This window comes from Glycine max, chromosome 13, assembly GCF_000004515.6.
Source record: "Glycine max cultivar Williams 82 chromosome 13, Glycine_max_v4.0, whole genome shotgun sequence".
Taxonomy (NCBI): domain Eukaryota; kingdom Viridiplantae; phylum Streptophyta; class Magnoliopsida; order Fabales; family Fabaceae; genus Glycine; species Glycine max.
Window position 1 is genome coordinate 38,068,521 of NC_038249.2, and position 23,036 is coordinate 38,091,556.

Sequence of the window (23,036 nt, forward strand, 5' to 3'; positions counted from 1 at the left end):
TAAAAGTTGACAAAAATTAATGATTATTTCTTTAAAATAATCTGAACCAATAATGTAGTGGCTAGTAAATAAATCCGTAGCCATTGTAAAAGAATTACTAGAGTTGCACAAACATTATCATGACTAATGCATATAATTAAGCCAAAGTATTCCTACAAGGGTTCCAAGATTCTGCTAGAGCATCTATCACTTGTCACAGGACTTTGACTTGATTGGCATCCCTTTCCATTTTTCCACATCTTGTGCTAGACAACCCAAAATGCACAGGGATACCACATATCCTTTAGCCATACGTAATATGCCAGACATGGTTCTCTTTAGAAAGGAGAAAATTTGAGAAAAGAAAATATTCCCTTATAGCTTTACAGCCTCCAAATATGCCAAAGGAATTTGTTCTGTGTTTTATCATATAGCTTCTCTCACACTATAAGAGAAAGGCAACAAAACTCTCTTCATCAGAGCCTAACAATTGCTCAGTTTCCTAAGCATTAATGACTAGTTCTAACAAAAGGCTTGAGGTTCAAACAGAAGATCAAACTCCACATAAATGGTGTGTTTCACTGGGGGAAGAGGCTTTCAAGAGATTTTTCAGCCAGATTAATCCAACAGTGCATAAGGTTTTTGGTGATGGATCACTTTTCAGTCCACTGTTGTTTGGGAAGTTCTTTGATCCTTCTGATGCCTTCCCTCTATGGGAGTTTGAGTCAGATGTGTTGTTATCTCATTTAAGGAGTTCCAGCCAAAACACTGTGGATTGGTGTCAGACAGGTGAAGGCTATGTATTAAAAGCAGAAATACCAGGTAAGACAACCAGTTTTTCATTTTACTCTTACTTGTAAGCTGAATCTATGGTAAGCAAATTATGATACAATGAAACTGCCCCATCATATTGAAGACCTGAAAAAAAAAAGGATCTCAGAATTGAAGGAGCTATTGCTTATACTTTCAGGCACCTAAGGAGAGCTTTTATCTTGCATCGAAATTTTTCTTTACCAGGTTATAGTAACAACAGGTAATAATAACCTATGAATAAATAATATATGCAGACTGTCATCTAATAAGAAACCATCATGATAAGTTTGTTAAATTTTATAATAACTACTTTAAAAGTCATACCAAAAATAATGATTTCTGATTAGTTGACGGTATAAAATCTTATGCACTAATAGTACATGCCTGTTAAACGCACAACCTATTGTATGGTGGATCTTTTAATAAAAAAAACAAATAAATGAACTTGATCTGGTTGGAGTTGATGGGGCCAAGTTTCCTTATATTCAATTAAGAAAAGCACTTAACTAGCCAAAATTTCTGTGACACCAGTGGTTTGTCAAAACAGGAACTGGTAAAAATAACATTCAAGTCCATGTTGATAAAGGGAAGGTTGTGGAAATTAGTGGACAGTGGAAGCAGCAAAGAGACTCAAAGGCACATGACTGGAGGTGTGGCCATTGGTGGGAATATGGATATGTACGGAGGCTTGAGATGCCAGAGGATGCAAATTGGAAGAACATAGAAGCATACTTACATAATGACATATATTTAGAAATACGAATACCGAAGAGCCAACAGGGTCGTGATCTTCCTCAGGGAAAGGATGTGGCTTAAACATGCAGAAACAGTGTAAATTTAAGAGAATAACAGGTAGAGCTACTAAAGTTTGTCACAATCTAGTAGCAACTTCTGTGCAAATTGATACCAAACATTTAACAAAGTTATAACTCTTTTTAAGTCTCAAACTAATATCAGCCAGCATGAGAAGGCCTTCTGATGATGTAAAACATACATATATATGCAAAGAGAAGGGAATAAAAAGAAAATTATGGTGTATAAAATACAATGATTATTTTTATTTATTTTTTGTTTAATATTGGAGCTGTATATTAATGATTATTTGATTGACAGTGATCATTGAAAGAACGAAGCAAAGGATTTTTCTTATGTAGTAAAGTTGGGAGGAATATGAGGAATAGCCAATGCAATATCATGTGTAAAATCCTGATCCCCATTAGCATAAATTTCTATTTAGAGTTTCAAGATTTCAGATAAAATACATAGAAAAAAGTTGGAAATGTCCATACTGTTAAACATGCCAGGAAAACAAAGAAACTGTTTCACTGCTTGATCTAAAAATTCATAACTTTACCAACATTGTGTGACATGGTTGAGAAGTAACTTTGTCCTTTAAGCATGTGGTCAGAGGTTCGATCCGAAGTCTGTGTGAATGAAAAAATAAAATTTGTTGAAAAATGTCAGTCCCTTAACTAAATCCAAGTATTAGTCTTGGCTCCTGGCCTAAGGATATCCCGGGTTCAAAAAAAAAAAATCATAATTTTGTAAGAAAGTGGTCTTTAGAAACACAAATTGGCCAGTCATCTGAAAACAATAAAGACTAGTGGCAGATCCAAGACTCTAAGTCAGTGAGTGCAAATTATAAAAAATAAAATAAGTGAGTTCACTTATATAAATATAGATAAAATAAAATATAAAAATATAAGATTTTATTTACAAATTTGATGAATTTTAAAAAATGAGGAGGTGCAAGTACACACCCTCACTTACATGTAGGTCCGCTAATGATAAAGACAGTATACCGTATATCAGTGAAGACCAATCCCCATATCCCAGAACAACAGGCAACACAACAGCATTTAATAACATTAACAAAATTATGTGTACTTGAAGTTACATAAACATTTGTTGCATCAGTCTTGTTGAAAAGTTGCAATGGATAAAGTAGGTAATTTTCATTCTTAAGTCCACTAACATATATTAATCATGACAACTCAATTGTGCATGCATATTTCAAAACACATTCATGTTTGAGTTAATGGGTTGGTTGTAAATATTTATTATTTGTTGAATGTTACCTCATGACATTTAAAGGAATTTTAATCTGACAGCTGTTTTACCGGTATATAAGCAAGATTAGGCACCACAAGACATATGTTTTCTACTCCTAATAATCTCTTGCATTGTCTTCATACTTCATAGACACCTAGTTCTACTTATCCACTGTCTATTAAAGGAAGCATTATTTTGTTAATAAATGTATTACCAAATACTTTGAACAGTGTCATGCAATTTTCTCACTGCCATTCCCCATCTAATCTAACACTGGTGAATAATTCAATATGATGGTCAATTAAGCATTGAAAATTGTGGCCTCATAGCAGGTGGGAAGTGGCAGCTAAGGAAACAGGAATAAAATCACTATGACAAACACCAATCATCCATTAAATTTACCTGATTCACAAATTATGTGATAATGACGACTTTGATGAAGGATTGCACCAAATCAACGTGAAACTTGAAAGAACTATCAACGATCAAATAACTCTGAAAAAATAAACTATTTGCCTACTTCAAATAATTACATGAAGCACACTGCATAGTGCATATATGAATAAAATCTTATTAAAATGAGACTTCTTTTGAGCAAGATAAATCATATATCAAGTGTGTAACAAAATGGGGTACGAGAAATGGACCCTAAAACAAAGGTGACTAATAGACTTGCTTGCTAGCCATTCTCACTGACACATCCCACAAAAATGCTATAAAGAGAGTGAAACTTCATCTCTTATATAGCCACTTGTTCAAGAAATAGGAGGCAATGTAGCAATTATATAGCAAAAACAACTTAAAACTTTTTATGAGATGTGTCCATTGCTCCCAACAACCTTATCAATCAAATGGGCCAAAAACACCAGGTTGCGTATGATTTATGAAATATAACTGTCCTAGAGGCAATTTTTTTCCCAAACATGTAAATGGCATTAATTGAACATATATAGTTTCGTGTATGCCTTAAACTTTTTAAGACACATTCAATGGCTTGTCAATGACTCAGACAGAGACACCTCAACCATTTCGTTTAAAATTGTAAAATACTATCAACAGGAAAAATTTTACGGGAAAAAAAATGTTACTTTCTTTTTACCGAGACATTAGAATGGAAATGTTAGTTATATTGAAAATGAATATATACAATTAACTTCATGAAAATGGAGATGCGGGGTATCGATCCCCGTACCTCTCGCATGCTAAGCGAGCGCTCTACCATCTGAGCTACATCCCCACAATGCTTACTAAAGAAAAGTAAAATATATTAATAATTATTAGAGTTCCAATGTTACAATTCAATTAGTGAATCATCACTTAAAATTAAATGTCCGTACAAATGTCACCGATTTCAAATTTAATCTTTTAATTTTGAAATGTTAAATCTTAGTGTGTGAATACTCGTGGTGTCCATATCCGTATCTGCGATAAAGACAATTTGTTGTTTCTATATTTTTCTGTTTTCATCGGATGTGGTTTTGAGTACTCATGTTTATTAAAAAACTTTCGTTTATAAAGAAAAAAGTCTTTACAAAACACATTTAGTGCATGTTTGGATAAGTGTGTTTTGAACGCATTTTTGAGTACTGAATAAACAGATTTTTGGGGAAGGATTCTAAAAATAATCCAAACAAATGCAATTGGTCATTAATTAGTTTGTCCAGTGCAGTTTTTTTGGAAGATGATAAACGTTTGTGACACAAGATGAGAGGAACGCTTTGAATTATAAGATTTTTTTTATTTTATTTTCAGGAAATGAAATGAAGTTTGCCTTCAAAAAGGAAATGATGAAATGAAGATATGAACTGAAACTATCAAACTCTTAAGTGGTTGAGCGAAAATAATCACAGCACTAGTTTATCAAGGCTCTATTGTTTAATGCTATCTTCATTTCTTTTTAAGGATCTTTTTTTTAAAAAATGTTTTTTATATATGTTATTTTAAAATTTTGAGATGATATTACTTCTCCTTCCATTCAAAAACTGTTGTTTTAAAAAACCAAATAATAAATTAAGAAAAAACATAAGATTAAGCCCAAAAATTAAAGAGATAAAATATCTTATATGTGGACAACCTTAAACTTTGAAGGCAGAATAAAAGTAAAAAACAGTTACAAATAGAGAAATCCATATTGGTATTATCATCCAGGTTCCCTAGAGTTTGGATCCTTCCCAAAACTAAGCAGGCCAAAACATTGAGGTTGTACCAATATGCTTCAATTAGGCCAACCAATGTTCAACTTTAATTGTAAAAGTACTAGGTTTCAGAATAATCTTCAATTCATGACACTTGGAGAAGTTACTGTGCAGATGACTGCAGGCCAACAAGTGCAACCAAAAATCTCCACTTGAGTTGATTTAATTAGTCTACACATTTTTGTCCCACACTACCTTGGAATTGTTAAACTAACAGTAAACCCAGAAGGTAGAGTGAATAACCAAGCTCAGTTTACTCAAATCATGTGAAAGTCAACTGGCCACATCAAGAAAATAAAGCTATATCTCATTTACAAACCAACAAGAATAAAGGTACAATTTGTTATATGTAGTAACTTATTCATGACCAAGAGCTTTGTATAATACACCCAAAAGATAATTACAATGTCAATAATTATTGGTAGATCAATGACCCTATTGAAAAATAATATTCTATACTTGGTTACTTTCCAAACAATCATGCAGTTGTTATTCATCATACCTAACTGATATTTGTTCCTGCCTCTGAACAAAGACTTGGTAATTAGCTTTGAGAAATTAACCTTTTTATATACTTAAGAATCAAGCACGGAATTGCTTGACAAACTAGCAAAGGAAATCAAACAGGCTGCTTATTCTTATTATCATATTTTTTTAGTTAAAAACAAAGTTTTAAATTGTGATAACAGTTGGAGTTAATTAGAGTCTCATCATGCTCATCGATATTATGGAAAATTGCAAATAAATATGCAATTACAATTACAAATTCATTGTAGTTACAAATGCATAAAAAACCTTAACATTACAATCAAATTCACAATTGTGGATTCTTTTTAAAACTTTGGTTTAAAAACTTAAAATCACCTGTAAGATTAATTTCCTACCCAATTTCTTTTTTGGTAACACAAACCAATACTTATTAAGAATTCATGCAAAGAAAACACCAAATGGTGTGTGGATTGATCAAGTCCCTTTGGAAATTTTTTGCCGACAATCCATTGTTGCCAAAGGGCAAGATCCGAACATCTAGAGTGAGATTGTGACACAGAATTTTGAGCTTTATTCTACTTAACATGGACAATGATGTCCACTATATATTATTGTAGTAAATCAACACGCATAGGACAAAACTTTTTTTTGGGTGCATAGAGAGAGGAGGATAAGTCAATTCCATAGGCATAGTTGAAGAAGAAGTCTCAAGAAATTAAAATAGAAGGGGGCCTTAGGAAAAGGACAATTAAGGAATGCAGCTGAGTACCAAGAATTGAATGGAAACACCAACAACTACTTGTAGTTGTGTCATGTGGGAGAGGGTATGTATGGTACGTTCTTCACTGTTTCCTTTTTGTTAAGTTGACACTTGGCAGAGGGAGCAAGTTGATTAACTTTTTAGGAAAACCAAAGTGAAAAATTCTTAACTCTCTTCTGACGCAACAGAAAATAATTGTTTAGTGACGATTCTAAAGAAGTTTGGCAAACTTTGGATTGGATTTGGTGGATGTTCTGTTGGATCCTGCTACAGCAGTGCAATGAATTAATAAGGGTGGTTAATTTATTCCTTTATATTTTATTTTATTTTATTATTTGAAGAAGAATGGAGTGGACTTCTTTTATTTGTGTGACTAATATTGGTCTGTTGCTCCTGCAGATTAGGGAATAAAATTAATTTTGGGATCTAACTGGTTTTACTGTCAAGAAAATGTTTCTTTGTCCCTAATCATATGGTGCAGAAATGCAACTAGGTACAAGTAAAACACTAAGTGTTCATTGTTCAACATGTTATTGTGTTGTTTATGCCTATTAAGTATTGCTTAGATGTTTGAGAAAAAATAATAGGAAAAAAAGTATTTTTTATTATATGGATGAAAGAAAAATAAGCACAACAATAAACACTTTTTTTTATTGAAAATGATGAGAAGAAATATCTTTTATATGTTGAATAATTTTTATACCTTTTTAATGTAATGATAAATAAGTTCAAACAAACCTTTTTCTCATAGGAGGAAAAAAATCACCTAATGCCATCAGTTTTTGGATTTTTTTTCTTCATCATTTTTTTGATCCAAACGTTGCGACATTAATATACTAATAATGCTTCACACTCAATAATTTACTCGGAACTTTATTCTACATTATTGCTAGCTTTCAAAAATCCTTCAAGTAAATATTAAAATAGCAAGAGGGTCCTATGTAGTTTAGCAAAATTGTTTTGTAAAGGACTATATGCTCAAGTTTAAGAAAAAGTATTGTGTTATGCAGGGTTGACGACATATTCTATTTGTTTTTTTGGGTGTGAACGACATATTCTATTTTTTATTAGATATATCTATATGTTTAATAAAACATCCGATCTATTATTTCTTAATGATACATAAAATTTCGTTCAATAATAAAAATTAATCTTATGTTAAAACGATTATATCAAAATATTTTTTTTTCGGTTAAAGATTAATCAAATGATATGTTACTACTATTTGAACTGAGCATTTCATAATTCTTTCATATATATATATATAGAGAAATATATAAACTCCGAGGAAGAATTTCGTATTCCTCAAGGTAACTTTTACCAAACCGTCATTGTCATGCAAATTTTTTCGCCCATGTCCATTACATATCCTTTTCAATTTGTTGAAGTCTTGATCAACAGGTATTTAATAATTTTCAATCTAACCCTCATTATAACAATAGGCAATACGAATGGTTAGCATTGGATGTACATACTACTTTTTTTTCCCCCTAAATGGTTTTATTATAATTAAAAAATGATTGGTTGATTAATTGATATCAATCACAAAAATATTTGATGCACATTACAATTTTCATTTTGCTTATTTTTAAAAAATCATATAAAAATTATACATCCATTTAGAGTAAAATCAAATAAATATTACGTTTTGTTTTGCCTAATTTAAAAATGGTTTCTTTCAAATACTAATAAACATTATCATCTTGTATAAACATAAACATTAATATTAAACATGATTATCAACAATAACAATCACTATAAGATTATTTTAGTTTAATTAAATATAAGTAGTGTCAAATGTTTAAAAGAAAAATTATGTTGCTCGTATTACTCTTATTTACTTGGATAAATATTGTTTCTCATAAAAATTATATGTAATATATGATAAGATTGTAAGCATTCAAAACAATTTTTTTTAAAAATTAGATACTGTAAAATAATTTTTATGGTCATTCAATTATAATATATGATAAATTTATTAATTTTTGTAATAATTATTTTTAAAGTTATATAAATGATAAATTGTATTTGGATAAATATTTCTTATAAATTCAATATTTTATATTAACATAAATAAATATTTAAAAAAAACATTTGTTGGGAATAATAAATGAAATGCATGGAAGAACGAATCTTACACGTGATAGCCAGCAGCTGATTTTTAAAAGTTCAAAAATAACAGGCAGTAAAATTCTAAACTAAGTCCGAACTGACAAACAGTACCAAACACAACACAAACACAGATCTATAATCTATGGAAGTGAAGTCCATTTACCAACACAACAAAAAGATAATAACATTAACAACAACAATTAATTAACAAACCCTTTTCTCTATTTTCACCTCTTTTCTTCTTTTTAAGGATCCACTCCTTCTCTCTTTTCTCTTCTCTCTTTATTCTCTTTCTTTGTGTTTGTGGATCATCACCAATCTCTTCTTGCTAAAGTAACTTCCTTTCATCTCTTCTTGTTAGCTTTCAACACAATCCATGGCCCCACAACACTAGTCTCCCTCTTTCTCTTTCTCTCGCTATGTCTCTATCTCTTTAGTGCAGTTAGTAGAGTGGTGAGCTTCAAAATGGAGACCATGAACTAGAACTTGTCTCAAACCATCACTCACACTCACACCTTCAACTCCTTCAAGGTTCAAAGGTACCATCTTTTCTCATCCCCATGATTTATTTTTCCTTTTTCACCTCAGTTTCAGTTACGGTTTTTTTTCCCCTTCACATTTGTTCGGTGCAAGTGAAGTGTCACGGTTAAAAAAGTGATCTTTTTGTTGCGGTTTTCCAAGTTTGTGGGTGATGAGCTTCACATAGACAAAGACCAACGAGGTGGGGCAGAGAGAAGAAGAGATGGTGGGAACTCCAATTAACGGAAGAACAAGGCTATCTTTTGGTGTTGTGAATGGTGGCCATGATCTTGGCCCCAGTAGTGCTCCACCAAGCAATGCTGGCTCAGATTATGGCATTATAGAGTTCACAAGAGAGGATGTGGAGGCCTTACTGAATGAAAAGGCCAAAAGAAAAGACAGATTTAATTATAAGGTTGGTTGAAGTTTTTGTCTTAATGGTAATTTTGAGTTTGTATGATATGTATTGTATTTCTTGGTTACTTGTTTTGGCTATTTGTGTTTGAGATCCAAGGGGGTGTCAAGTTCTATGTGCAAGATTTGGTCCTTAATTAGTTTATACATATGTATAGAACATAGTGGTGTTTGAATTACTGCTTGGTTGGTTACCATTGCCTTATGTTAACATCAGATTTTGTGTTTTTAGGAAAGATGTGAAAACATGATGGATTATATAAAAAGGCTGAAGGTTTGCATCAGGTGGTTCCAAGACCTTGAGATTAGCTACTCACTAGAGCAAGAAAAATTGAAGAGTTCATTGGAATTGGCCCAGCAAAAATGCACGGAAATAGGTTGAGATTTTTTTTTTCGTTACTTTTTTCAGAAAGTCCTCATCGAGTTTGTGGACTAATGCGGTTTGATTCATCCGATTGCAGAGTTGCTGCTCAAAATCAAGGAAGAAGAGTTAAACTCAATTATTGTGGAAATGAGAAGGAATTGCACTTCTTTACAAGAGAAATTAGTGAAGGAAGAAACAGAAAAAACAGTAAGTGAGATTTTCAAGGGTGATTTTTTTTGGTGCAAAATGCAAGGGAAAGGTTAATACTTGATAATATAATTATACTTCTTATTATCTTTGAAAACACTAGGTGGCTGCGGAATCTCTTGTTAAGGAGAGAGAGGCTAGGCTTAACTTTGAGAGGTCACAGAGTACACTACAGGAGGATCTTGGACGAGCACAACGAGAGCTCCAAAGTGCAAATCAGAAGGTAAAATAACAGCTGTCTCAAACTCTCAATTCAATATTTTTTATACTTCTTATCTGATTCTGTTTGTTGTGTCAGGAGTTATTCTTATAACTAAATGTCTACATCAATGGATTTCTGCAGATATTGTCACTCAATGACATGTATAAGCGGTTACAGGATTACATAACAAGCTTGCAGCAGTACAATGGGAAACTCCATTCAGAGCTTTCTACAGTTGAAAATGAACTTAAGAGTGTAGAGAAAGAGAAAGCTACTGTAGTGGAGACCCTTACCATGTTAAAGGGTCAGCTTACTTTGTCTATGGTAAGTTTGCTCCTCTGTAGTGTGAACTGTTTCAATTCAAATTCAAGTAGTCATTGAGTAAGAGAGCACAAAATACTTGGAATCTTAGTAGATACCTATTACTCTTCTTATAAGCATAGGAATGTGTGGAGTGCATTTTTTAAATGAGGATAGATGGTTAAAAAGAATCTTAGGACTAATTTATTCTTGATTTTGGCTAATGGGGATGTTTACATGAAGATGACACTTCTAGAATACATTGAATGCCTTGGATTTTTGAAAAATCTTCTTTTAAGTTTTTATTGACTTGACTATGCCTTCATTCTTGGCCCAGCTTTTTCTTTCCTATTTGTATGTTACTATCTCAAATGGGTTGATCTTATTGTATTGTACACAACCTCAACTTTAGGGGGTTACTTAAAAATCACAAAATCACAGTGATGCTTGTAGAGTTCTTGAGCTATCCACATAAAGATGAGATGTATTTTGGTTTGGTTTAGGATGAGTGATTTGTTGTCAAAGTACACTCTCATGGAAAATGTTTACTGTTAAACAAATAGACATGGTTAACAAGCCTTTGATGACAGATTTACAAGGGGGATTTCTTCCCCCTAAAGCATTAATACATTACTACATAGTTAGAATCTTCACAATTTTCTTTTCAAGTAAAAGAATGTTGCAACTTTTTTAATATTTCAAAAGGTTCCAATTAAGTCCAACATTGGGTGGTGTAGCATATCGTCAAGGGTATATATACCTACATATTTTAAAAGGTTAAAATAAGCTAGAAATAAAAGTGAGTTTGAATCCCCATGAGATGGGCCCATGTGGGCTTGATACAGTTTTGATACCCAATCCATTTGTCGGGAAGTGCTTGTTAAATCTTGGGGGATTTGTGCTTTATGCAGATAAATGCTTGATAGCAGTGTTAGGTAAAAACAACAAAGAACACAAAAATTGTTTACCTTTTTCCTTTTTGACTGGAGTGCCCCCAAAGATCACATAAGTTAATAATCTTTTCTTCTCTCTCTCTCTCTGTGTGTGTGTGTCTGTGTGTGTTTTATAAATTTTAACTATAAGTAAATACTGATATGTTATTACTATCCTTCTTTGAAATTCAAGATACCCGTTCTTCTTAACATGCCATCAGTGTCTTACATAGTTTAATTGGTTGTTTTGTTAGGCTTCTCAAGAAGAGGCCACAAAACAGAAGGATGCATTGGCTAGTGAAGTTACATCTCTCCGAGTAGAGTTGCAACAAGTGAGGGATGATCGAGACCGCCAATTATCTCAAGCGCAAACTTTAACATCTGAATTAGAGAAGTCTAAAGATTTTACAGAAAAGTCCTGCTCTGAACTGAACAAATTGACTTTAAGAACAAATGAACTGGAGGTTGGTCTATACCTTGTTTCTTTTCGGTAAATGTCACATCCTCTTGTTATTACTGTAGAAATGAGATTGTGACTTTCCTGCGCAGACAAAATGTGCTTTGCAAGATGAACGGATAAAGGTACTACAAGAGAAGCTAACTACTGCTGAGGAGAAACTTCAGGTAACGAATGAGGCGTAAACTTAGAAGAAAAGGAATCCCATTGGACTCGTGATATGATACGTTGGTTTTTGATTCCTTATCAGGTTTGTGACATATCTGCAAGTGAGACAAGAATAGAATTTGAAGGGCAACAAAAACTTGTACATGAGATGCAAAGACGTTTGGCAGATGCGGAATATAAAGTTATAGAAGGGGAGAAGCTGAGGAAAGAATTACACAATACCATTTTGGTAATATCCTGAGCCAAAATTTGCTGATGATGAAAAAATAAGATAAACTCCACACCATACTAATCTCCATTTCACAGGAACTGAAAGGGAACATCCGTGTGTTCTGTAGAGTGCGGCCTTTGTTACCTGATGAAGGTTCTAGCACGGAAGGAAATATTATATCTTATCCCACATCGATGGAAGCTTCTGGACGGGGCATTGAATTGACACAAAATGGTATATCTCATGATATGATACTGACCTTGAAGTTCTTTTTCTAAGTGATGTATGCTTGTGTTTATTATTTAACTATGTTGTAACTTATGTTGCTACTGCTTTAGGCCAAAAACATTCTTTCACATATGATAAAGTTTTTGCACCTGATACATCACAAGAAGAAGTTTTTATTGAAATTTCACAGCTTGTGCAAAGTGCTCTTGATGGTTATAAGGTAATCTCTTAAGTTCGTCTTTTATTCCTTCTATATCATTTCAAATTATATATATTATACATACTATTGCATAGCTGCGACCAATTGAACAGTTGCTAGTTAGATATAGAACAAAAAAAAAAGATCCTATGGTTTTAGCTTTTGATTTATAATATGCATGCAATACGAATTTGTATGCATAAATTTTTTACACCAACGATTCTATGATATATGATTGACATTTTCTTTTCTTTTCTTTTCCAGGTTTGCATTTTTGCCTATGGTCAGACAGGGTCAGGGAAAACTTACACGATGATGGGCAGGCCTGGACATCCAGGAGAAAAGGGCTTGATCCCTCGTTCACTAGAACAAATATTTCAAACAAAACAGTCTCAGCAACCCCAAGGCTGGAAATATGAAATGCAGGTGAAGTAGAGTATATTCTTCGTTATTCACAGATCATAAATTTTGATGTTGAGGTCTAAGAAAATTTTCCTTCTTCAAAATTAACAGGTGTCTATGTTGGAAATATACAATGAAACCATTCGTGATCTGTTAGCTACAAATAAGTCATCAGCAGATGGAACACCAACACGTGTGGAAAATGGTACTCCTGGGAAGCAATACATGATCAAACATGATGCCAATGGAAATACACACGTTTCTGATCTCACAGTAGTGGATGTTCAGAGTGTAAAAGAGGTTGCATTTCTTTTAAATCAAGCTGCAAGTAGCAGGTAATTAGTTCATAAGGTTCCTTTATAGGCTTTCTAGTGTTTAATTCTATGTGCTGTGTCTACTACATCATTAAATTTAAGACAAAATGAAGGAACTTGCCATTTTATGGCTACATTATATTGCACTTCCTAGCTCTTAATGTATTCATAGTATCCTTTTGTTACATATACATAGGATCTCAAGATGAATTGGCTGCTAATTTTGGAAGAATAAAATTTGACATGGTTCTAGTGCAATAAAATATTTTGATTTATTTACTTCTAGAAATTATAATCCTTTGCCTTTGGATGTTGAATTTAACTATATTTGCTTTCTTTTTGTTTTTTTAGATCTGTGGGAAAAACTCAGATGAATGAACAATCTTCTAGAAGTCATTTTGTATTCACTCTTCGAATATATGGTGTAAATGAGGTATGGTTGTTCTCCTTTGACAATAATTGAACCATGTTTCATACACTCGATAACAATCTAACAAGCATTCAAATTGCAACCTGATTGTTCTACTAGAGCACTGACCAACAAGTACAAGGTATTCTAAATCTCATTGATCTTGCTGGGAGTGAACGTCTTTCAAGGAGTGGATCAACCGGGGACCGATTGAAAGAGACTCAAGTATGCAGAGCCGTGATGTTTTCTATTTCATTTACTTAAGCTTCTTTGATTTCTATTAATCTAAACTTTCTTTCATTTGTAATTAGGCAATAAATAAAAGTCTGTCATCATTAAGTGATGTAATATTTGCCTTGGCCAAGAAGGAGGATCATATCCCATTCAGGAACTCAAAGCTCACATACCTACTTCAGGTGATTATTTTTTGTTCATATTTTAAAACATTCTTTAGTATTTAGTTATTCTTTATATTAAACTCATAATAATGCCAAAATTTTCTTAGCTTGATGAAAAGCACAAGCATCTCTAACTACTAATAAAACAAAACTAATGTTTTATCCTATATACTCTCTAAAGCCAATTTATTTGAATGCACAAGAGGGACATCTTTGCTATACATTGTTAGTATCCCTTTATTGTAATTTACATATAAGAAACTATATCATAACTAAATTATATTAGATGGGAATCAGTTGAACAAGGGTGTCTAGTTCAGTTACCTGAGGCGTGAGTTGTTGTAAATTTCTTGGTACGTAAGTTCTATTCCTACAAATAAAAAGGGGGGGTTGCAATGCCAGCATAGCAGATCTGACAATTTTATTGATGTCTTGTAATCATTTGAGGTGATCTAATTTGAGTTCTTGAATACAATGTTGAACACAGCCTTGTCTAGGTGGGGACTCAAAGACATTAATGTTTGTGAACATCTCTCCCGACCAAGCTTCATCTGGAGAGTCATTATGCTCACTCCGGTTTGCATCAAGAGTCAATGCTTGTGAAATTGGGACACCTCGCCGTCACACAAATGGACGCCCTATAGAATCTCGCTTGACCTATTTCTAATCTTTCCACACCTGAATATGATTATATTGTTTTAACCTATGTGTCAACCAAAATAACTCCGATTCTAACATCATGCGTATAGATTGTAATGTATAGTGAACAAGTTACCAAGTATGCATTAGTTTAAACAAAAAAAAAAAAATCTCCCTTTATTATAGTTCCATTTGCAATTCTGCTCCGTGTCATATTCATAATTTCATATTATTCTACTTTATTTATATATCAGTAGACATATTTGTCAGTCTCACAGAATATTTAATTTTGTCAAACGTGTAAGAATCAAAGTGAGTCATTATTATCTCGAGAATGTTTTGCAAATCAGACGCACTAAAACCTTAAAGTTGTTAACATACTCTACTGTTGAGATAACCATGTGCTTCTATAACTCTTTTTAAGTGCTGGATTGATTTTCACGCAAGCATCGACCAGGCCACTTGGCTATAATGCAGCACTAGTGTGTTTGGTAAGAGACTATATTGTATATCTAAGTTTTGTTATCTCTGAGTTTAATTTTAATTGCACTGATAACCAATTTTAAATAAGGGTTAGTGATAATGTACTATAAAATAATTTTGTAAAAATCAATAAATTTTTATAATTTTGTAAAAATCAATAAATTTATTATAAATAGTAAATATAAAATAATTTTTATATTGATTATTTTATCCTGACAATGTGTAATATTTTTTTTCTTTAAATAATAGTCTTTAAGTATAAATGAACATATAGAAGTGTGGATTTCAATAATATAGCAATACACGAGTTATAAAGAAATATAATAATACACCATTAGTTGATAGGGATGTAAGCATAGCAACGCTTTGCTTCTTAGAGGATTTGGATATGTCAGTTCTTAGGCATGAAACATTTTTGCCAGGATGGTGGTACATATCCTAATATCCATCAATAATTGAAAACATAATAATTGGCATTGGCATTGGCATTGACAATATCATACATTTGCAATTCTGCTGAAAGTCACTTATTAAATAACAGTTTTCTATATTCTTGATGGGTACCCTTCTCTTGGAATTAGCATGGTATACCAAAAAAGTAAAACTGATTTTGATAAGAGAAATAATAACACAAATTGATTAAGAAGATAGTGTCAAATTGTTTTGTACATTATATCCATCCGGTCCATGACCTCTTTAAGCATAACTTCAGTTTCCTGATAGCATGATTTTGTTTCAGGTAGACTTTTCTTCCTTGAAGCTTCTTCAAGCTGTCATTGCAACACAAACTCAATATGTCAATTAATCCATCAACCGTTATAATATAACACGCTGATCTTTGAAGGGGGAGAAAAAAAAAGAGTATTACCCTTTCAAAATTATCAAACAATTTGTTAGCCATATCAGTTAGTTGCTGCTTATCATCCACTGGAATGGCAGGGATAATCTTGTCAAAATCATAGTACATGAAGGTGGACTTGAGCCTTAGGTACTTCCTCACATAGTTGAGTGTGTCTTCTGCTATCAAATCCGCCATTGCCAGAAGATCAAAGGCATATTTCTTTATCCTAAACACACTTCCTTTCACTCCAATGTTTGCTATGTAAATCCCCCTCTTAAGAAAAGAACGTGTCCCCGTTTTCGCATTTGCAATATCTATCCAAATAATAAACATTCTCATCAAAAGATATAAAATACCCTATTTGACTCATCTAAAAGCACAGTATATAAAAATTAGAGTTTCATTTTTATACATTGTCAATGTAACAAGTTTTATACTATTAATTAATCAGAAATCATGCTAACAATAAATTTTAATATAATTGTTATAAAAATTAATAAAACCACCATACATGACCATTTCTGATTAGTTCACAGTATAAAGAACTTTTAGTCTATGATTGTATTACATACTATTTACTCAGTTATATTACACTTTAAAACTCAGTGATTGAAGTGTGTAAAATAAATTATGAGATTATTGAAATTTGAATTGTTAATCAATAGATATTGTATCTTCCTTTATCTTTTGAAGTACAAGATGCACATTTTAGAGGGGCAAATCCAAAAATACTATTCATAATCCCAATGAGCAGTAAAACATCATCAATAAAGTATGAGAGCAATGAAATCCAAATTTCAACACATTTTTTCTGCCATGTAACTATGTGTATATGCATACAAGAAAGCTTACTGTTAGTGACAGTTGGTCCAGGAAGAGGGTGATCTTCATACCAGAAACCATTATCTTTAGCCAATGAAATCTTGTCATTGAATTTCCAAGTAAGCACTACAGTGGCAAGGCCTAATGCTGCTGCTCTTCTTGTGGCCTGAACTGCACACTCTGATGCATCCTTTTGGTGTGTTTTGCTTCCAAGAAATCCAATCACTTGTCCTCTCTTTGTTATGCTTTTGTGTGCATTTGGAAGGTGACATGTGATCGGAATTAAGGTCTTGGAGACTGCTCCATGCAAGTTTGTGAGAGGAGCCATGAAATGAGTGAGTGAGGTGTGAGAAAGAAAAATGGTTCATCAAAGGTTGGAAATAAAAAAATTATGTGTCATATCCATTGGGAAAAGGTGCTATCCACGGAGTGCCAATAAAATGTTTATCCTCATCAAGGATGGTATGGTAATTTTACTTTATGTAGTTGTATGGGCTTTCTGGGCCAGGGATGTTGTTGTTACTCTGTGGCCCGAGCCTATCTCTTATGGGCCACTCCTCTTAACTCGGGCAAATGGACCTCTCATTTTTTGTACAAAAACAAAAAAACCTCCCTTAATTAATTTTTAACCGAATAAATTATTTGCAATTCTGGTTATTGTATCATACTTCTTCAACGTGATGAAAGTAAAATATAAGGTTTTAAACTTAATGGAAGAAAAAAAATATCTGAACAAGAGTTCCAGATCGACGAAATGTTATTTATACTGTTTTTTTTTAGATTATAATTACAGCTTGTAAAATTGGTTTGTTATTATTGTATTGAGATTTATTAATTTATTAACATATTATCTTCTCATCCTTTATGAGTTTTTTTTTTTACACAAAGGAATTATAAAAAAATGAAAGTACTTTAAAGTATTAATGAGTTTTAATTACTTGTATTTTAGCATACATGGCTTAAAAAAACATCTCGTTTGTTTACGATTATTTTTATACTTTTAATACTAATACATTGAGAATGATATTTTTTTGTTCTAATAATTAAAAATTTTCTAGTATTTTATTTTCTATTTTTTGAAATTTTGAAAAGGATTAATTAATTTTTTTTTATTTTCTTTGAAACAAAACTTAAAAGCTATTGACATTCTTTTAATTTAATAATTAATAATAACGAAGTCTCTATTCACATGTCTGATGTCTCAAGGCAAATTTGGTAACAACTGAGCTTTTTTAAAAATAATACTAGTATTATTCTTTAAGAAAACCCTTACAAAAAGTTATAAAAGATTACTTTTTCAAAAAAAAAAAAAAGCTTTAAGTCACCTAAAATATAATAGTACCCCTTAAAATAATCAAACAATATGTATTCAGAAACACACGTGATCGCGGGTTACTCAACACTGGCTTCAGTGTCCCGGCAAGTTTCAACAGGAATTACTTTAGTATTTCACTTTGGCAAATACTAACTTTTTATTACAATGTTTAAAAAGTCTTCTCAAACATTTATGGTGTGTTAATCATGTTTAACTAGTAAACAAATTGTAGAATTAATAACTAAAGGATAATTGAACAATTGGCTATAATTAAATAGGTTAAGTTTCCTTATCACCTTCTAGTGCTTGATAAGGTTGATACCCAATAAGGTTTGATACCTATTAGTTTTCATATATAGAGCCAGATAAAAAAAATTAGACTTTGAGAGCAAGGATGGCCTACATATCACAAACCCTAGTTTCATTGACATATGTGCCTATATAAAATGGGCAACTTGTCTTTCACCTAATATGGTTAACAATGATAAATGAAGAGATTTTGTATACATTCATTGTGAAAATGACATGATAAGAACTATCACAAATTGCAAGTTCACCAGATAAATGAGAAGCCACAATATTTATGTTGGCTATTTCTATCCTAAAACATCCAAATTAGTGAAAAACTTGATTCCCTTTCTTAATATGCAATTTGGCTAACTTCAGCTGGTTCTTGAAGATATTTTTTTTTATCATTCCCCTCACAAACAAAACCCCTTCTCTACGAAACTATAAGAATCTCCTTAATACACTTGTAAAAGAAAAGGGATGGTCCACCCTCCCCACCTGAAAAATATTTAGATGTTTATAATTTTTTTTGTCAGAATGTTTATAATATTTTTAGAATACGGTAAACAAGTATCTTAAAAATATTGGTTAAGAAATTAAGAAATAAAAATCACTAATAATCAATCCAAGAATGTATATTATAACATTTATATAGAATTTTTTTTTTTATAATTAGTGTCGTAAGGTAAGGACACATGTTAGTATTATTTTTATTATTATTCAATGCGTTTTACTATTATTCCAGCGTTATGGGCCACAAATATATCTTACTTTAATTATATTTTTTTATGTTATGACTAAAATGATAGTATAAACTTTTTCTTACTACACCACTTAAGAGTATGTCCATCCTCCCCTGCTTTGATATTGATTGTTTTTATACCACGGGGCATCAAGAAAAGTTGACGACTTAGGAAAAATGTCATTTATCTTAATTTGGAAAATTTCTCAATATTGATACTATTATTTTCGTAGAAAATAAAAGTTGGACTTATTTTATATTTTAATTCAATTCGTGAACTACATGATCATGACCATTGGATTGACTAATCTAGAGGCCCCAGCTAGACTATTTTTGTTGTATCCCGTATACATCAATCTAAAAAATGTCTTATTCAAAACAGCAAAAAAAAATTAATAAGAAAATGATAAATCAGCATTTTTTTTGGGTGCAATCTTGCTCAAATAGTTACATTTCCTCCAAGACCATTTTTATATGTGTAGACCCTTTAAAAGAAGCAGCAGAAGGAAGAAAGAAAGAAAGAAATGGAGGAGAAAGAAGAGCTCAAAAAGTCTAAGGTTATTAAAATAGACTCTCAAAAATCATGGGAACACCACATCTCTTATGCTACCAATCAAAAGTACCCTGTGAGTCTCCTTTGTTTATGTGAATTTATTCAGTATAAATCAATTTAGTTTCAATTATTATTATAGTTAGTTAGCTAAGGAATTCAAAGATCATTCATGTAGTATAGGTTTGTTCTAAACTATGTTTTTTGGTCCATTTTGCAGATTGTAGTTCATTTCTCTGCTTTCTGGTGTGTCCCTTCTTTAGTTATGAATCCTTTCTTTCAAGAATTGGCCTCCACTTATGAAGATGTTTTGTTTCTGACGTTGGATGTGGATGAGGTTAAGGTAATTTGATTCACACAACACCACATAATTTGTTGTTATTTTAAACTATGTATACTACGTATCTTAATTCATCAATCTCTATGCCGTGCCTCTGATTTGCATAAAATGCATTGTTATCCAGAAGGAATCAATTAAAGGGTATCCACACAAATTCTTCCAAATTGTTTATTTTAGATTCAAACCCCACTTTGAGTTCACATGGTCCTCCTTTTATATAAACATAGTACAATTAACTAAATCTTATCTCTAACCTAATCCTCAATAAAAATATTCATAATTTCTTTTAAAAAAATTATAACGGGCTTTAATTTACACCAAACTATTGATTATAATTTATTAAATGGAACCTTTTTTCTGAAGAAATTATTTCATAGTTTTAAACCACCAAGTAACAATTGGTGTGGAAATACATTGGAAAAGGAAATATTTGATGGAAGAATATATGATTGATTTTTTGTGTGTAAAATTTTGTTGAATTAATAATAATTACATATCGTAAGTGAAATTAATCTCTAATCTAATATATTTTTATAGACCGGTGATCTTTGATAAAGAAAAATCACTACATACCAATAATTCTGATCAATTTTTAGACAATATATAACTGAGATTTTTAATTTATAATAATTTATCTTTTTTTAGATAATCTCAAATTCTTTGTCTAATGTATTGTGAACAAATTTGCAATTAGAGTATCTACTCCCTGATCTCCATTCTCTTTTCTCATTCAAATTAAAGGACAGTATTCTGAGCATAATTTCTTGCTAAAAGTGGAATTAATATATGTCTTAAGTCTTAACCCCTTTTGTCTACTTTATGTGCATTAATTATGTGGCCCTCAATCAGGAAATTGCCTCCAAGATGGAAATCAAAGCCATGCCCACCTTTCTGTTGCTGAGTGGAGGGACTCCTGTGGACAAAATTGTGGGTGCAAATCCTGATGAAATTAGGAAAAGGATTGACCATTTTGTTCACTCAACTCGTTCCTAGAACTTTTGTTCATTGTGCTAGGAAGCATTTCATATATGTTTTATATTCCAAAGTAATATTTATACGGGTTGTTCTGTGCTTGTTTCATTGTTGAAGTATATGTTTGGTGACCCGGGAAAGTCAGTAGAGTGTGAATGGTACTTTGTATTGAGTTTCATCATGATGGCATTATTCTCTTATAATATCCTTTCTTCTTGTATCATCCAAGCGTACCACCTCATTGGATTGAAACTAAAATTATTTCTAATATAATAAACATTATTGCTTAAGTACCACCCTGATAATTTAGTTAATTGAGTAGGATGTGTGAGTGTTATAAATTCTTTTATATTATATTCAATTCTTACAGATAAAAAAAAATATTCCTAACTCATATCTCCTCCCCTTAAATCTTTAATCATATAAAAAAAAGAAACAAAATTTGTAAAAAGTAATGATATTTTAATGACACCTTCTCATAACACTCCTTATAATAATAAGAAGAAGAAATAGAGAAATAAAATAAAATGAAATAATGTGAAAAAGAGAAAAAATTGTAAAATGTATTATATATAATTATTGTAAAAATAAAATTAATTTTTTTATAAAAAAAATTACTCTTTAAAGTAGGAGATTTTTCATATTCCAAATGTATATGTTATGATTTTAGGGTATGTTTGAAAATCAAGTGAAAAAATACTTTTTAAGACAAAAATAATTTTGTTAAAGGATTAATGATTAAAACATTTTTAACTTCAATCTAAAATGCACTAATATATATATATATATACCCCTAAGTGAAAGAGGAGGTCATGTGAAGGGATGATTTATCAAGTTTATCCAAAAAAACTTGTGATGAGATTGTAGATGTAAAGATGAAAGTTTGAACTATGTTAAAAATTGTTAAAAATTATGAATATAGGCATGAAAGGACAAATTTGGTTAACAAAACAAATAATATAAATGTAGATATGAGATGTTAAATAAATGTGATCTTTTCTATTTTTTTTTATCGTGTTGCCTTTTTTTTTAGTTGTGTGGTTTTTTATCCTTATGCACAATGGAAGGGTGTGCATTTTTTTCCCAACAAATAGATATGATTATTTGGTGAGTAAATACCAAAGATGATGAAATTAGATAAGATTATGATTTTGTTACTAAATTTTTTATTTATGTTATGCACTAGATCGAGGTCTACTTGACTGGTGAGAGATGATATTTGAAATATATTTAACTATCTCAATACATAATTAACTATTTATATCTATTAATCTATCATCTTTTATATTTAAAGCATGTTTAGAAATCAAGCATTTCAACTGTATTTCTACAAATTTCAGTTGCTTATTAAAATAAAAAAACATGTTTGGGATGATAGCTTAAAATTTGGGAAAAACTTTTTTTTATCAAATTTAAATTGTTTTGTAACATCTTTCCTGGTCAATCCTGTTAGATTATTTTAGAACAACTTATTTTAGTTTAAAGTTTGTATTTCCACAATTACTCATTCATTACTTGCTAGGTCACCAAAAGAAATTTTACATAATCTTTCTCATATCAAAGAGATCTAATTTAATGAGTATTATAAATCATTTGATATTGTGTTTAATTCTTCCAGATGAAAAAATATATTTCTTTTCTTAACTTATCATGTAAAATCTGATTTTTTGTATCATGTAAAATCTTAAAATCGTTTGTCAGCTAAGTTACTTAAACAAAAACTAATTATATATATAATCAATTATTAAAATAGTCTACTTTTTTGCAATTTTCTCAAACACGTTCTTATATTTTTATGTATATTTCTTTTCTCAAAACCGACAGAAGACACGGTGACAGCATTTCAGGGCTTCACATTCACACCGTTCATGCACTCACACATGTAATATGTACTACTGTAATGATGACTCATTATTTGTC

General features: G+C 31.3%; 4 protein-coding genes, 1 long non-coding RNA gene and 1 other non-coding gene across 8 annotated transcripts; 3 read left to right on the forward strand and 3 right to left on the reverse strand.

The window, feature by feature from the left end:
- Nucleotides 1–458: 458 nt before the first annotated feature.
- On the forward strand, nucleotides 459–1,868 carry LOC100306244 (putative heat shock protein). The gene is made up of 2 exons (NM_001249009.3): nucleotides 459–801; nucleotides 1,340–1,868. The coding sequence occupies exons 1-2, from the start codon at nucleotides 492–494 to the stop codon at nucleotides 1,606–1,608; spliced, it is 579 nt and encodes a 192-aa protein (NP_001235938.2). The 5' UTR covers nucleotides 459–491; the 3' UTR covers nucleotides 1,609–1,868.
- LOC106795534 (uncharacterized) lies at nucleotides 828–3,735 on the reverse strand. The gene is made up of 3 exons (XR_001384241.3): nucleotides 3,247–3,735; nucleotides 2,147–2,216; nucleotides 828–897 (listed from the first exon to the last, which is right to left on the reverse strand). It is a non-coding gene; the product is annotated as an uncharacterized lncRNA (long non-coding RNA).
- Nucleotides 3,736–4,008: 273 nt separating this feature from the next.
- TRNAA-AGC (transfer RNA alanine (anticodon AGC)) lies at nucleotides 4,009–4,081 on the reverse strand. The gene has a single exon. It is a non-coding gene; the product is annotated as a tRNA-Ala (tRNA).
- A 4,562-nt stretch (nucleotides 4,082–8,643) lies between these two features.
- Nucleotides 8,644–14,961, forward strand: LOC100801196 (kinesin-like protein KIN-14N). 3 transcript variants are annotated; one of them, XM_006594745.4, is made up of 17 exons: nucleotides 8,644–8,939; nucleotides 9,034–9,334; nucleotides 9,566–9,710; nucleotides 9,795–9,904; nucleotides 10,008–10,127; nucleotides 10,248–10,430; nucleotides 11,593–11,802; nucleotides 11,888–11,962; nucleotides 12,046–12,192; nucleotides 12,270–12,408; nucleotides 12,513–12,622; nucleotides 12,866–13,027; nucleotides 13,115–13,338; nucleotides 13,669–13,750; nucleotides 13,847–13,951; nucleotides 14,038–14,142; nucleotides 14,612–14,961. In XM_006594745.4, the coding sequence occupies exons 2-17, from the start codon at nucleotides 9,143–9,145 to the stop codon at nucleotides 14,789–14,791; spliced, it is 2,289 nt and encodes a 762-aa protein (XP_006594808.1). In that variant the 5' UTR covers nucleotides 8,644–8,939; nucleotides 9,034–9,142; the 3' UTR covers nucleotides 14,792–14,961. The 3 variants fall into 3 exon arrangements, with proteins under 3 accessions (XP_006594808.1, XP_006594807.1, XP_003543287.1); XM_006594744.4 differs by having other exon boundaries at nucleotides 9,039–9,334; XM_003543239.5 differs by having other exon boundaries at nucleotides 9,082–9,334.
- A 574-nt stretch (nucleotides 14,962–15,535) lies between these two features.
- On the reverse strand, nucleotides 15,536–17,327 carry LOC100783530 (photosynthetic NDH subunit of lumenal location 3, chloroplastic). The gene is made up of 3 exons (XM_014765939.3): nucleotides 16,940–17,327; nucleotides 16,115–16,401; nucleotides 15,536–16,016 (listed from the first exon to the last, which is right to left on the reverse strand). The coding sequence occupies exons 1-3, from the start codon at nucleotides 17,235–17,237 to the stop codon at nucleotides 15,900–15,902; spliced, it is 702 nt and encodes a 233-aa protein (XP_014621425.1). The 5' UTR covers nucleotides 17,238–17,327; the 3' UTR covers nucleotides 15,536–15,899.
- A 2,448-nt stretch (nucleotides 17,328–19,775) lies between these two features.
- Nucleotides 19,776–21,318, forward strand: LOC100499858 (uncharacterized). Its single transcript, NM_001250072.2, is given in 3 exon segments — nucleotides 19,776–19,880; nucleotides 20,025–20,147; nucleotides 20,994–21,318. Coding segments are annotated over 3 exon segments (369 nt in total). The 5' UTR covers nucleotides 19,776–19,778; the 3' UTR covers nucleotides 21,138–21,318.
- Nucleotides 21,319–23,036: the final 1,718 nt, after the last annotated feature.

Coding starts and splice junctions, on each gene's coding strand:
- LOC100306244 (NM_001249009.3), top strand. CDS start 492: ATGACTAGTTCTAACAAAAGGCTTGAGGTTCAAACAGAAGATCAAACT. Junction 802..1,339: donor ATTAAAAGCAGAAATACCAG/GTAAGACAACCA, acceptor TTGTCAAAACAG/GAACTGGTAAAAATAACATT.
- LOC100801196 (XM_006594745.4), top strand. CDS start 9,143: ATGGTGGGAACTCCAATTAACGGAAGAACAAGGCTATCTTTTGGTGTT. Junction 9,711..9,794: donor GCAAAAATGCACGGAAATAG/GTTGAGATTTTT, acceptor ATCCGATTGCAG/AGTTGCTGCTCAAAATCAAG. Junction 12,193..12,269: donor AATTACACAATACCATTTTG/GTAATATCCTGA, acceptor TCCATTTCACAG/GAACTGAAAGGGAACATCCG.
- LOC100783530 (XM_014765939.3), bottom strand. CDS start 17,237: ATGGCTCCTCTCACAAACTTGCATGGAGCAGTCTCCAAGACCTTAATT. Junction 16,402..16,939: donor TGGACCAACTGTCACTAACA/GTAAGCTTTCTT, acceptor TTATTTGGATAG/ATATTGCAAATGCGAAAACG. Junction 16,017..16,114: donor TGTTTGATAATTTTGAAAGG/GTAATACTCTTT, acceptor TTGCAATGACAG/CTTGAAGAAGCTTCAAGGAA.